We start from the raw sequence: 15,899 nt of genomic DNA, 5'->3' as shown, positions 1-15,899 counted from the left end.
GTTGGCCTTGAGCTTGCTGTGTAACCCAGGCTGGTCTTGAACTCACAATGATCCTCCTACCTCAGCCTCCTTAGTACTGGGATTACAGGTGTGTGCCACCATACCCAGCAAGATGATCATTTAATACTACAGGTCATTTAATCTTCCAGCAGTTGACAAACTTTTTTTATAAAGGACCTGATAGTAAATATTTAGGCTTAGAGGTCATGAGACTCTTGCCATTATTAATCAGGTCTGCCATTCTACCTCTAAAGTGGCCACCAAGAGTACATAAATGAGTGAACGGGCACGGTGTTATATGAAGTTTATTTTCGACACTGAAATTTGAGTTACTTGTGATTTACACAGGTTACAAATGCTCCTCTTTTTTCTTTCAGCCATTTAAAAATATAAAACTGGCTTTTAACATTCAAGCTATTTTTTAAAATGGGATACACTAGATTTGAAATACCCTTGGGCTGTCGTTTATTGTGCTCATGTCTTTCCATTCTGCCCCTTCTCCTTTTCCCCAGGAGAAACAACTTGTGAATTGGCTTTTAAATTTCTTCTAGAGAGAAAAATACTTTCTATCCTCAGTGTAAAATACTAAACCATTATTACCCCAGTCACTTTCCTTTTGGGTGCATTCAGTGTTTTACCAGTAAATTATTGGCAGATTATACATCTGATCTGAAATTTTTCTGTATTTCTTTAAATTTTCTTTGTATATCATCAGTTCATTCTGTGATGAATATGACTAACATGAAATTAGAGATTTAATTAAAGAACTGGTGGGAATTATATAAGTATGCACTTACATATGTTTTGAATTCCATGTGTATCGTATCTCAAGTAGCCTTGTCCAAGTAAATACTGTACTAAAAATGTATGTTTGAGGATAATTCTGTGTCCTTCCTTTGTGCTCTCTGCTTTGTATTACCAGATGCTAAAAGGTAGCCTGGCTGCTGTTAGAGCCCCATGCAAAAGTACAAAGCTCTGAAACTTTCTGTTACCCTCTCTGCTTCTGGTGCTTGTTTACTAATAATGGTGTTACATAAGGCCTACTTGTCTCTACAATAATAGTTACATAAAACCTACTGGTCTGTAAAACCTAATTGCTAATGGATGGATCTGTGTCTTGCGAATACAGTAGCACCTCAGCTCATGGACTAGAATTTGGTTTGTGACCAGAATCATGGAAAGAATTAATTTGGTGAACCCAGGTATCACTATTTTTTTTTTAAAGGAAAAGGTCTTTAGTCCAAACAGACAAGCAGCTTAGGGCTAGAGTTGTCTTAATAAGAGGATTCTCTTCAGGAAATGATTTAGAATTTTACATAAATAAAAATATATGTTTAAAATCTTGTATGACTATTTAGCACAGGTATACTTTTCATCTTTAATTATACCAATATACATTTATGTGGATAAGTACAGTCAAATATAACTGTGAATATACAGGAATGACTCCATGTTTCAAGCACTCAAAGCAGTACATTTAAAATTGTATTTTTTTCTGAATAGTTTGCCTATATTCCTTTTTCAGTATGTATATTGGGAAGACAGATAATTTTTCAGTGTACTATTCTGGAAAAGTCAATTTTAATGAAAGTGGTAATTTTTTTTCTGAATATACTTGGATGAGATATTTCTATTAGGAATAGTTATTTGACTTGTGAGATGGGTGCATTTAAAAGCTTCTCAGTCTCCTGAAAGAGAAGTGATACGCCACGAGAAGGGAGGTTCCTTTTGAAATATTCTATACACACGTTAATCATAGCTTACATAACATACGGGCACAGCATGCACGTGGACAGCTGAGTTTCTCTTGTAAAACATGAATTTCTGCTTTTGCTCGTAGATAGCTGAACGTGGCCCCCACCTAGTAAGTGTAGGAATCTAAGTATTGCCCCAGGCTCGTGATAGTAGTTTTAAATTTTAACATCTCACGGTTTGTATGTTCAGCTGAACAGAAGTAACCCAGGTTCAGTGGGCAAGTATTGTTCAAGGAGGAGTTTAGTTACAATGTAAGTGTAGTCACTGCTTCAGAGATGTGTTAGGTATTATGTGTGTATTAATGACATTTTGAAGGAAAGGAAGTAGTTCTTGGACAGTTCTTTAAAGTAGTAGTTTGCTTCTTCATTTAGTTAATCATGTCCTGGCCTTCAGATGTCCCTGCTTTTTTTTCTGTATTTTCTTTTAAAATAAGAAGTCATTCTAAAACAGTAACACATTCTGAGGAGAGAACCTCTTTGCAAAGATATGTATTTAAGTTTCTGTGTGTGTCTTTGTGGTGCTGGGAATTGAACCCAAGGTGTTGCACTTGCTAGGAAGCGCTCTACCAGTAAGCTGCATCTCCAGCCTGTAACTGAGTTTCCATAACTTTCTTTCGCGAGGTGTCTGACGGCCAAGAGTCTGCCCCGCCGACACCTGCACCCACCTCAGGGATTGTGGGTGCGCTGATGGAAGTGATGCAGAAGAGGAGCAAAGCCATTCACTCTTCAGGTACCCTTTTTGCCTGTGTGTGAGAGTGTGTGGATGTGAAATAAATTTGGATGTTTGAAGTTCTGCTATTTTTATTTTTATAATTAGTAGCTTTTTTGGGTGCTAATTGAGTAAGTTACTAAGACAGGTTCTAGGCAATATTCAAAGCAATTATTGTCTGTATGACTGGTCTTTCTAAAACTTAATGGATGCCCAGGAGCCACAGCCATAACAGAATACTGGAAAAACAGCTTTGGAAGAATGGTAGTTTTGTTTCCAGTGGTGACAAATACTAGTAGAATTCCTGGCAAGCAACCTCTGGAAGTGGCTTGGGATTTCTGGATCTTCTTTGTATGATATTTTGAAGACATGAATTCTGAGAGTTTCTCTGATCTGTTGAGGGTTAATGCTGAAAAATTTGGTGATTCCACTGAGGCTGGGATTCACTAAAGAATACATTCTTGAGCCCTCCATCTTTTGTCATTGCTTAAAAGGTTTAAACATACACATACCACCATATAAATGAACATTGCCCCTTTAAAAAGGCAGTAGGATGGATTTGGCTGATTGATGTGGTTGGGGTCTACTGAAGTGCTCTGGCGTGATGTGCTAGAATCATAACTTTGTTTTTATTACAACTGCAATTTAATTTCAAGTTTTCGTTACATGGAGAGAATTCACATATATGACTATGTAAGATTAAAATAGTATTTACTCATCAGATTGCCTAACACATAGTAGGTACTCAATAAATGTTATTTTCCTTTTCTTTATAGGGACCTCAGTGTCTTTTGAGGGAATGTGTGCTGAGGATTGAACCCAAGGCTTTGTGCATACTAGGCAAATACTATACCACTGAACTATACACCCAACCCTTTTTAAAATTTCATTTTGAGACAGAGTCTTGCAGTATTTCCCAAGTAGGCCTCAAACTGGTTATCCTTCTGCCTCAGCCTCCCAGGTAGCTGGGATTACAGGCATGTGCACACAGCTAGAACATGATATGTTAAGGTACTTGGGCAACATTTGTTTTTCTTATGTGGGCATATTTATTCCTATATTACATTACAGAGAGAGAGACTAGACTACTTCATTCCGTAATTATTTGTTGTGGAATAATGCTAAGATTTTAACCAAACAACAAAAGTTCCTGCCTTTCTGGAGTAAGGGGGTGGTTAGAATATATTAAATAGGTCCTAAGGACAAAAGCTTATCAGAAAAGGGACAGAGGGAATTGATTAATTACAAGCTGTGGGAGGGAGGTTCTGTTTGGAATGGAATAATAAGCCTAAGTAAAGTGATATTTGAGAGAAGACCAGAAGGGATCCAAGGAGTGACACAGTACTTGGGTTGAGGAGTAATGAGGGTGCCTGTGTGGCTGGGCTAGAGAAGGTAGAAAGGAACGAAGTGGGCGCCATTAGTCAGGCTTTGAAGACCCTGCCTTCTGATGTAATGTGATGGAAGCAGCTGGCAGGTTTTAAGTAGAGCAGTGGCTATGACTTGAGCAGGAGGCTGTGGAGGCTTGAACTAGATGTACAGTGCCAGTGAGAAGGGCTTAGGTGTACTTTGAATATGATCATTGGCATCGGTGATGGATTGGAAGCGAGGTTTGAAAGGATGAGGAGTGAAGGATGACTCCCAGGTTTTTAACCTGAGCAGTCAGGAGGGTAAATTTCCTTAACAGATAGGAGCAAGTTTGAAAAACTAGGAGTTTGGTTTTCATACCTATTAAACTTGATATACCTATCAAATGTATATGTTGGTCGTGTATCTGGAATTCCTGGGAGATGCCAGTGGTGTAAATCTGCGGGTCAGCAGGCTGTGCGTAGCACATGGTGCTCAAGGTTTCAGAACGAGATGCGAGCAAGTCGGTTTAGGGAAGAGGTCTAATGAGATCCGAGGACCGGAATATAGAATCCAGGTGAAGCAGATTTTTGAAAGAGGGCTGTGCTCACCTGGGTCAGATGTTTCTGAGATGAAAGTTAAGGAGCAGGGACTGTGCTGTAGATTCTGCAGTAGGTACAGTCTCTGGGTGCAAGAAAATAATTATCTCTTGGATGTAGAGCTGGAATTGAAGGCTGAAAAATATGGGGGGTTTTTGCTTCCTTTTTTTTAAAGATATTCATTAAAGGGCCTTTGCTTTCCTAAATTTTATTATTTCTCTGGAAACTTGTGTAGGAAAACATTTATCTGCTGCCTTATTTTATTGTCATCAGCAGATTTTGTAAATCGATAACTGTTTATAAGCTGTTGTTATGTCCTTGCTCCCATACATTCTGCAACAGTTTGACATCAGTAGGTGGTCTCACTTTTCTGTTGTCACACGTTCATGATATGTGAAGGCAGGAACAGTGGGCCATTCATCAGTACATCAGAAAAGGGATATATCTGGTGGTACATAGGAGAACATTGGTAAGAGCAGGCATAGAGAGCTTACAGCGGCAAGAGGTAAACATTCTAATTGAGGCGATAGAGACATACTCAGTTGACTGCCAGTGTGAAGTTCAAGCTGCACAGGAAAAGAAAATTAAACAGATCACTTTAGATATAGAAATTACTTGAGAATTTTAAAAGCTGCTAGTATCAAATAGATTGATCCTGATTCTGTGGCAAGGAAAAAAGAAATTCCAAGTCTCTGTGAAACGTGACCCTAAGAAAGCATTTATTTTGTCTTACCGGATGGGGTCATGATGTTTTATTTCTTTATTTTTGGATTAATTTCTTGTGACTGTACTTCCTGTGTGTAGTGTGTGAGGTTAGCGTGTTAGCTGCTTTCTCCATCTCAGCAGTGGGAGTGGGGGCTTGTAGTCCTTGTCTTTAGGTGGTCTATAAATGCGTGGTTTGGTGTACTTGGTGCTTTCATCCAGGTAAACTTTTGAAGCATATTTAGTAGAAGCTTTGGGTAGCAGAAAGCGAAGCACAGAAGGTAACATGCAGTCAGTTAAATGCCTTTCCACATAAATTCTCTGGTAATTTAGTGCTGATCATTAGTGTTAGTTAAATAAAGATTATTATTATGAAAGAAATAACTTAGTTTGTGGACCAAAGGAAGATACCGTCATTACTTTCTAGCCTCTGTTAATTTCAGTGTCCTTACACCAGAGCATAAGTACTTCTGTATACATCCTTTCCTTAAAAATATTTTTCATGGAGGAGAGGGTAGAAGAAAACAGATGCTCCATGTTCTGTACATCTATCCCATGCGTGTGTGTCATAAACAGGCAGGCAGGCAGATGTTTACAGGGTTAGTTAGCAGTTGTGAAAAGTTGATAAACTGAAGATGTGTGCTCATAGAATTTGATGGCATTGAATATTCATTTAGCAAGTACTGAGTGAGCACCCTCTGTGGAGCAGTGTCCTGGTGCTGAGGGCACAGTGCCAAAGACAGGCAGAGCGGCTGCTTTCAGAGAGTTCGGTGTGAAGACCAAGCATCTGCAGAGAGTAGGAGGTTTTCAGGCAGTGATGTTACAAGAAAAGGTCTTCACGTGCGATGGTCAGGAAACGCCTCTGTGGACATTGTTTTTGAGTAGAAATAAAGAGGAGAGAAGGTTCAGTCAGACAGAAAAACAGCTACTTTGAAAACTAATGCAGGAGTAAGGTTGGCACATTTCTAGAATAGAAGGAGGCTTGAATCCAAACAGGACATCATGTAATAAAAGGATGGGGAGAAACAATGATTTGGTGAATCATGTACGATCTTTGAGAATGAGGTCACAGACAACAGGAAGCCTTTAGCAGACTAGCCACAAAAAAAATTTAGAATGTAAATAATACTACTGTTTGCTTTCACAAAAGGGCTACAGAGTTCCTATAATCTGAGCAAGATACTATGGTGGCCTGGGAAGTGGCAGTGCAAGTGGTAGGCAGGAGCAGATTTGATGATTGGGTGGTCACAAAGGAGTCATTAATAATTTGTAGGGTTTTTGGCATAATTTCTTGCTAAGTTAGTGGTGCCAGTAATTGAGATAGAGTCAAGCTGGGTGTGGTGACACATGCCTGTAATCCCAGCACTGGAGAGGCTGAGGCAGGAGGATCATTGTTGAGTTCGAGACCAGCCTGGGCTACAAAGTGAGCTTCAAGGCCAGCCTGAACTGCATAGCTAGACCCTGTCTCAAAAACACCAAAAAAAAAAAAAAAAAAAGAAAAGAAAGAGAGGCCAAATAGAGTGGAAGCAGAGGAAGAAGGTTAAGAAGAAGAAAATACTTGATAAGTTTTGAGTTTGAAAATCTGTGTGAAGAGTAAAAGAAGGCAGTTGAATTGATAACGTGCAAGTCTGAAATTCAGAAAGACTGTCCCAAATGTAGTTTAAAAAAGCACGTAGGGTAGGCTTAGGATGTGGTTTAATAGTAGAGAGCTTATCTGGCATGCATGAAACCCAGTACTGAAAAAAACCACATGCAGTAAAAATGAAAAAGAACACATAGATTAAAAATGTGTTACATACAGCTATGGGACAGCCAGATCTTGGAACTCCTATTCTAACCTTCACTTAACCATAACACATTTTAGATGTATTTTTTTATATTTTGAACTATCATAGTAACTAGATTTCTCTGGAAATTAAATAGTTTCTGCTTCACGAGCCAAAAAGAAAATCACCCAAGATTTATGTAATGTCATCTTAGCATGTTTAATTATTTATCTTGATATTCTTCTAGATGAAGATGAAGATGAAGATGATGAAGAAGATTTTGAGGATGATGATGAATGGGAAGACTGAGCTATATATTATATATATATTTTTAAGGTGAAATACTAAACACTACTTTCTGTCTATGAATTCTGTAAAATTACCATGTAAATGTTCTACCAATTTGCTGTATATTTTTGTTGCCTTTTTTGCTTTTTTTATTAATCTGTGCAATACCTCATTTAATCTGTAAAGGTTTGTCGTAATACTCTACAAAGCTGTACTCCCTGTGACTGTGTGCAAGTTTACACCAGGATGCTCACCTGATTTGTGAATATATTTCATTCCATCAACAAGGGAGTTTAAATATTATGTGTGAGACTGACAAAAACCTTAATGTAATTTAGTTATAATGCCAGAAGGAAAACACTATTTTCATACCCTACTTTTTCTGTACCTAAATTTTCTTATTGAAATCTAGTATAGCACTACATTCTTTTGTAAGTGATGTAACTTTAGTTTCTTTAGCCCCTTCATTTCGAATACAGTGCTACATGTGAATATCGAAGCCAACACATTGCACAGTTCTGTAGACACTACATTGATACAATTTTTCAAATTTTAGCAATATGCTTTTCATAGAGTCACGGTTACAGAGATACTAATGAGGAAAATCATAACACACCTCTTCTAGCAATATTACCTGTTCCTGATACAGCAGAGGTGTTTGCAGGCTGTAATCCCAAGGAACCCTTACATACCTGGACTCAACTGAGGTTTTTTTTATGTTGTAGCAAGTGTGGCAGGTTCTTTTAGGCAAAAATTTTTTGAAAAGGTATTGGCATTATTCTGAAAAATGATTTAAGTTGGAAGTTTCTGGGTTTTATTCTTCGTGAACTACTCCAATATTCCTTTAAAATGCTATTTAAATCAGAACATCATTTAAATGGTGTGGAATTATTTTTATTTTTTCGCTTGTATGAACCATAAAAAATCAAATTCCTGGCAAAATTACACACTGAAATGCTGAATTTATCATGTTGTGTATTTTTATTTTGGCAGTTTCTCAAGGTTTTTACAAAAATCAGGTTAAGGGTTCCATTTTTTTAAAAAAGATTGATGGTCCAGTGTCACATGTCTTGAACATTTAACTGATTTGATAGATTTTTTGTTCGTTTGTTTAATAAAACTTTGCATCCTGCACATTTGTTAGACATACTGAATGGTATGTTAAATTAGGGGTTCCTTGCCTCTGAACGATACACTAATCTGCCTAAAGGGGTTGTTTCGTATTTATAGTGCTAATTATCATGCCTACCTACTTTAAATTTTAGGTAAAAAATTATTTGATTTAAATACATATTTTCTCACATTGAGTCATATGCAGAATGTAGTTCCAAATGTATTTCAGTACTATAGTTACAATATCCAACTAAAAATTATGCTATATAGAATTGTTCCGACCAAAATCTAGTATTGGCTTGATCTTGACAGGCTGGACCTGCAAGATGTGGCTTGAATTTTAACCAGTTTATCACATACTCTCTAGTGATCATTCATCTAGGTATCGTAAAAATAATTTAAAAGGTTTGGTTGCTGAAAGCAGTAAGTGGTGCAGTAAAGTAGTTAAGTTATTCAAAGAATGTTACCTCCTTGCAGGAGTAATTTGAGCACATGGGAAAGACTCTCGACTTTTGTTTATTGTAAACACAGTACCCTTTGCTGCTAAGAAACCTTTTCCTGCTTATGATCATTTTAATTGTGGCTTGAGCTCACTGAGTTTGGTGTGGACGAGACTGAACAGATACTGACCAATAAAATTAAGAATTTGTGCAAATGGGAAATAGAACAATATGTTTATTTTAAGTAATAATGTAAAAGCATTTTTACCTTGACATCATAAAAACATTTTAAGTTATCTTTGAGATAATGCCAATACAAGATATCTCTTAACTTTGGACCAAAGAACTACGGGTTTTTCAGCTAACTTTGGTAAGATAAATGTATATTAGAAGCTTCTCTGAGTAGAAGATATCAATTCTTTGAGTTAGGAGCACAACATGTAAGATGAATATATAATTTACCAAGGTAATTGAGTTTATTCTTTTTTCTTTAAAAAAAAAAAGACTTTTTGTTGTTACTGCATAAAGTCTAAATTACTATTGGTTGAAACACAACTGTGGAATTCAGTCTGGGCATGAAGATTAAATCTGCTTTACCAAGTAAGATGTAAGGTTGCATGTTTCAGTCCTCCACTGTCTTGCGCTGTGGGCAGCTCTACCTAGGCATTGTCTGAAAGCCTCCTGTGTATACTCCAGCTAAATAATTGTCTGGTAGCCTTTGCCTTTAACAAATGAGCATGAGGCTTTTTATATCTAAATGCTGTGTGATAGACAATTTCAGCTAGCCACATACTGTATGTATGAGATTCATAAAGATTTTCAATCATTCATTTCCATTTATCAACTGAAATTTTGTTTAGTATGTGAATTTTTTTTGAAATGTATAGTGAATAGGATGTTGCACTGGTGGCAATTCATCATGGAACATAATAAAATTAATTTGACCCAAACAATATAATAAAACTGTGTTTTTCTTTCTTAAGAGCATAAAATAGGTTAGGAAAAAAAGAGGGCTCAATAGTGAAAGGTACACAGCAAGAGATGATAATGGTGGATGTGTTCTGTGGAGTGCATGCCCTGAGAGTTAGACCCTGCCGTTAAGTAAACACAGTGAACAAAAGAGTGTTAAAGATGGTGCTTCCTTGAAACAGTAAACTCAGTTTTTGATAACTAGATTTTCTGTTGCACTGGCCCTGGCACAAGTGGATGTCTGAAGATTAAACTGAGTTACGGAATTCAGAGTGTAGGAGATGCTACAGAATTCCTTTTAAGAAACATTTCCAGAGTAGCATGTTCTGAAAAAGTTCTTTCTGTTGTACCAATGTGATCACTTAAGAATGTATTTAACTTTTGGGAGAATTTTTAAAGAGAAATGTGTCTCACAATTGTCTAGTCACATGATATTTATCTAATCAGGGGAGAGATTCCTGAAATGACTGCTTTAGGAATGGACCTCCTAAAAGATGACTGTAAAGATACAGACTGTTTATAGTACAGTAGAAAATCCTTCATGGAAAGATTGGGAAATTTTACCTTGCACATTTATTTTATTGACACTTTCTCGTCTTGGCTCTAAATCACTGTGTTCTCTCATTAGCTCTTCTTTATATATGTATGTATTCTTGTTAAGGAAACCACTGGAACAAGATGTGGTAAAGTAGTTGTTTGAACATGATAGGGAACTTACATTGTTAGCATTAGTTGCAGCTAATGCTAAGACCTCCCTTACATCTGTATGTATGATATATAGTATCCTCCATTGCCTTGAGGAACATACTGAAAAGTGTGTCTTTACAACAACGTCTGCCATGGATGGATGGATGGACAGATGATTGTATATGGATGTAATATTTTTAGCTAAATTCATGAGGCTTGTCATATCATTATTGTGAGTAAAGTGTAACAATTTATAGGTGATTCACAGTTTAGTCAGATATTTGTACATTTGGGGATTTCTAGTAAATTTGAAGTTTCTGAATTCTTTAACAACTACAAAAATTGCTAGCCCTAGTAAAAATCTAAGAAAATACTGATTTTTTTAACAGTAGCAAATTGCAGTAGGAACCTGATGAAACACTATTTTTGTCTTGTATTGGTTGACATATCATGGCTTAATTTTATCTTGTGCTAATAAATGTGAGGATTTTCATCAAAACCTAAATTCTAAGGATTTTTAAAGCATAAATATCCAGATTCCTAAAACAGTATTGTTGAGAAGTACACAGACATAAAGGTGTAACAGTGGAGCTTAGGCCCCACTCACACTTTCCATTGTTTAAATCTAGAATACTTATTTCACAATTAGAAAGCATTTAGAGACCATCACATTAAACCAAACAGGCCTGTGGATACCATGAAGCCTGCACTCTTAATTTTATAGGTGAAGGTGCCATATTTGAGTGCTTCTGGGGTTTGCCATATACCACTTCAGAGGATCTTAAAGAAGGCAGGTCTGACAGTTCAGCTGCTCTTTTTCATGTATTATAATTCTGTTGTAAACTTATCTTCTCTTTTTTTTTTTTTTTTTTTTTAAAGAGTAAGCCAGAGAGATCTAGTTTACTGTGGAATGATTTCATGGCTACAGATTTCACTGTTGTCACATATGTGGGGGTTGATAAAAGCCAGCAAGCATCCTGTGCCCATTTCTGCCGAGAAAGGCTAGCTTGCATTGAGGAGTCAGCCTCCGATGCGTGTGATGAGGTTTGCTCAGTGGTGGCCGTCACCCTACACTGTGCAAGCATTTGGTCATCGTACTTTGGCTGTTCAGTACTGGGCAGAAATGAGGTTGAGCTTTTGATTGTACATCCGGGTAGTTTCCATTAGTTTCTGAAAGATGTAAACAGGAACTATCTCTACTTACATGTAAATATTTTGTAAATATAGCCAACTTGTCTGATAGACAAGTTGAGAATACACTGATATTTCTGAATAATTTTTAGTGAACAGCTGTTCTGTCAATTTAAAGACTTGAAGGCATTTCAAGGAACGTAAGGACGAACAACACTAAATACAGTTTCTTAAGTTTTATTGGCGAGCGAAGGGAGAGTTGCATTTGGTAGCATGTGCTTAAGACTTACTAGGAAAGAGTCAGGAAAATAAGATTTATGTCTAGAATTTGTGGTGCTGAAAGGAATTAAGTGAAAGGAAAATATTATGTCAGGTTGACTGCAAGGGAGCAAAACTGACCGTGTCCCAATCATGGGGTTGTAAGGCAAGTGTAATTCAGCCCTTAAAGTAGCTCCAGTCCTAAAGACAGCCTTTTCTTTAGCTGTGGTAAAAGTGAGAAAACGGGATTTGTATTTATAAGCATATGATTTTTTGAAGATTGGTGAGAATGGGGAAAGTAATTGCTGGCTATTTTTCAGAGAACTAAAATCTAGAGTATATACAGAAACTCAAAAAAAAAAAAAAATTAAACACCCCCAACATAAAAGATCCAGTCAAAAAATGGGCAACTGAAACAAGTAGACACCTCTCAGAACACGTACAAATGGCCAATTAGTACGTTAAAAAAATGTTAAACATCTCTGGTTACAGAAATGCAAATTGAAACAACACCGAGATCCATTTTAATCTAGAAAGAATAGCTATTAAGAAAAATACAAATACTGGTGAGGCTGGGGCAGGACAAGCATGGAAATCAGGTTGAAGATTCCTCAAAAAAGTAAAACTAGAAAATCCGTTTAATCGAGCTATTCATTTTCTAGGTATCCTCCTGAAAGAGTTAAAAGACATCATATTATAAGGATACATGCATTCTCGTGTTTGCAGCTGCGCGGTTCATTACAGCTAAATCTTGGAAGCAGCTTAGAGGCGAATGGATGAAGAACATGATATTTATACAGAATACAGCACTGTATTACTCTGCCATGAAGGAGGAGGAACTTGAGTTGCTTGTAGGAAAATGGAAACGGTAATGTTAAGGGGAATAAATCAGACCCACAAGCTTAAATATCACATGGTTTCTCTTACATGAGAAACTCAAAATAAAAGATAAATGGAAAATAGGGAGACATCTTTTGCAGGTGGGAAAGGGACCAAGAGGCGAAGGGGGTAGGAAGGACGGGGAGGTGAAAGGAAATGAGATGTGTTAGGTACGGGTATCTATTCCACAGAGGATGTCATCATGTAATGCAGACATACTACTATAATAAATATAAACATTTAAAAGATGTATTTAAAACCATTTTAGAGATTGAAAAACAAGTTGACAATACATTTGCTTTTGTCTGCTGAGCAAGGATATAGTTGTATTACCAGCTAGAGTTTAATTTATACCAGACCATTCAAATGTAAGGAGCTTTCCTTCTGGTTTTTTGTTGGTTTATTTTGTTTAAGACTTGTCTGAACTTTGGCGTGGATATTTGCAACAGGCTGTGGTGTAGTTAACAAGTAAGTCTAGTACGCATAGAATTTCAACCATGTCTAAGGCACCTGTGAATGGAGCACCATGTGGTTCTATTTAAGTGGCCTCGCTGTGCGTGGTTGAATACTTGAATGTTGTAGAGCATACTTACAATGGACTGGCCCCCTAGAGATGTTAAACAGCTCAGGTCCACTCTGATCAGATGACCGCTTTTAGATCTGCATCAGTGACCATCAGTCCTACGGGTAGCGTGATGGTCCAGCTGACAGGGCTCAGGTCAGCAAGGTTGTGCACTAAGTGCACTTCTAAGACCTTTCAGCCTCTTTTCTGCTTTGTATTTTCCAGAACCCAAAACATAAAAACAGGTTTTGATGGGAATTGGTCCCTTTTTCATGTGTTTATTTCCAGAATAATTCTTCAACCCAACATTATTCTACCAGCTTCGGAGAAACAGGTGTGCCTCTGAATTGTTTTGGTTCTCATTGGTTCATGTGCCTCCTGCAAGACTGAATTCCAAATGTCCCCCAAAGTCTGTGTTTAAAATTGTTTGCAGGGGCTGGAGATGTAGCTCAGTGGTACAGCGCCTGCCTGGCAAGCGCGAGGTCATGAGTTCGATTCCTGGTACGTACCGGCAGAGAAACAAAAATAAAATAAAATTGCTTGCAAAGCTTGCTTTACCAATCATGTGTTGTTATACTCAGATGAGATCTGATAGGTAGTTGGAAAAGGGAATAATTTGCACAGGAGAAAAAAAATCTGTGATTGCTCTTCATTGTGTGGCTAGTTAGCACTTAGTTTTAGTGTTCTTTTTAAATTTTGCTCTTGGTTTGTGATATGTGGCAAGTTAAGCTTACAATAATGATCCAAAATGTGAACTGCTTAACATTATAGTTAACATTTTTTTCTTTCTATCAACCCTAGCAGGTTTTTATAGTTCATTAAATTATTTTGACAGTCAAGTTTGTAATGAGTAACTTTCGATTTGTGAAAACTATTGTCATGTTGATAAGATTTTCCACAAAACTCAGGATAGTGATGGCATAGTAAAAACTGAAGAATGTTTTATATTTAGTTTTGCCCAGAAAGCTTTCAAACATAGAAGTTTAATAAATATTAACGCAACAGGCTGTGGTGGATCACAAGCAGGTGGATCAAAAGCAGGAACTGAAGTGTAAGAAAATGTCCTTCCAAGTTGTCAGAAATTCCCACATGTCTGATTTTTAAAGCCAGTAACTAAATGCTCTTGATGGAAATATTAATGTTATAGTTTATTAAGCCACGTTCACAGGTGTGGAATAAACTATACTCACAACCAATTGTGAAAGGCAAGAGGCGTGCCTTGGGGAAGAAGTAAAGGAAGGCTGACAAAATCTAGACAAGAAATGTTGAACATACATTCATTTATTAGCTTCATGTTACTATAATAAAATACCTAAAATAAAAACCATTTTGTTTCACAGTTTTGGAGGTTGTAGTCCATGGTCACCTGGACCTATTGCTTTGGGCCTCTGGTGGTCTGGATGGCAGTGGTAAAAAGTCAGACAGAGAAAGTTGCTCTCATCATGCCTAGGAAGCAAAAGGATGAGGAGTCTAGGGTGTCACAGTCCCCTTCGGGATGTATCCCCAATGTCATAAGCACCCCTTACAAAGCCCTCCTCCCACACAGCATCTGCCAAGAGTGCCACACTGGGGACCAGTCCTTTAATACGTGGACCTTTGGGGGACATTCAACATCCAGTCTTATAGTGGGCTCATTATTCAGAGGTTCAAGCCGCTTCCAAACCTAGGTAAGATCACTGTCTGCTCTTGCAGGTTATTGGAAATGCCAAACTCTTCAGTGTTTTTTAAGAAGTGGTCTTAGTGTGCATAGGCAAGAACATTTATATATGTTGATATATATATTAATAAAACAAAACCATCCTTACCTGTGGAAACTAGAAATAACTTGCCAAGTACAAGGAGGAGGAACTAGTGAACAAGTTCTGTTCTTACTCCGAGAAACTTAGGTAGTTTACATGACTGCACTTGGCATCTCAAACCTTTGTTTAAAAACATAGGACAAAGAAAAGACTGGCAGTTGACTCAGTGGTGAAAATGTAGGTTAGTGGGAAGATCTGGGGATTGTAGGCAAGGTCTAAATCACTGAAGTAGTATAGGAAGTACAGCTGTCCCTCTGTGTCCCTTGGGAATTGGTTTCAGGAACCCCTCGTAGATGCTTAAGCCCCTTATGTGAAACATTGCCTTATTTACATAGAACCTTGCACATCCTCCTATATACTTTATCTCTCGATTACTGTCTTAGGTTACTTTTCTCTTTGCTGAGACAAAATACCCAACACCCAAAGGTTAAAGAGGAAAAGTTTATTTCAGCTCGCAGACTGTGGAGTTTCTGTCTATAATTGGCTGGCTCCAGGGTAGCATGGCAGAAGAGAAAGTCCATGCCAAAGCAGGGCAGGCAGAAGGCAGCAAAGTAGCAAAGCGGCTTTCTGTCCCTTATAGTCTGTCCAGGGTACCCACCCTTTGGGCAAGTAGCACTCACCCAGGGTTAGGCACCCTTCATTCCAGCACCTCAGCCTAAATCCCACTGGGATTGCCGGCCTCCGCCAGTAACATGGTTCTCCTCGAAGGAGAAAGACCTGTGATGAAAATGTGGGACTGGGGCTAACACAGCCCTGGAGACAGATAATTGGCACGTTTGAGTACTCCCATATTATGGTTTGGGTCTAGATGTCCCCACAAAGCCTCGTGTAGTTTTAGATGGGCCTTTTTTGAAGCGGTTGAATCTAGAGTTCGGGGCTGATTCATAGTGCAGTGCTGG

General features: G+C 37.8%; 1 protein-coding gene across 1 annotated transcript in view; it reads left to right on the top strand.

Moving 5' to 3' along the window:
- Positions 1 to 9,673, top strand: part of Wasl (Wiskott-Aldrich syndrome-like) — a 32,662-nt gene extending 22,989 nt beyond the window's left edge. Inside the window, exons 9-10 of the mRNA XM_005402337.2 lie at positions 2,376 to 2,484; positions 7,122 to 9,673. Coding sequence (XP_005402394.1) covers positions 2,376 to 2,484; positions 7,122 to 7,183 — 171 coding nt within the window. The 3' untranslated portion in view covers positions 7,184 to 9,673. The remainder of the gene's footprint in view (positions 1 to 2,375; positions 2,485 to 7,121) is intronic.
- The last annotated feature ends 6,226 nt before the right edge of the window (positions 9,674 to 15,899 follow it).

Source organism: Chinchilla lanigera, unplaced genomic scaffold, assembly GCF_000276665.1.
Source record: "Chinchilla lanigera isolate Chin_1 unplaced genomic scaffold, ChiLan1.0 scaffold00078, whole genome shotgun sequence".
NCBI classification, from domain to species: Eukaryota; Metazoa; Chordata; class Mammalia; order Rodentia; family Chinchillidae; genus Chinchilla; species Chinchilla lanigera.
This window is presented reverse-complemented; position numbering and strand designations above follow the sequence as displayed.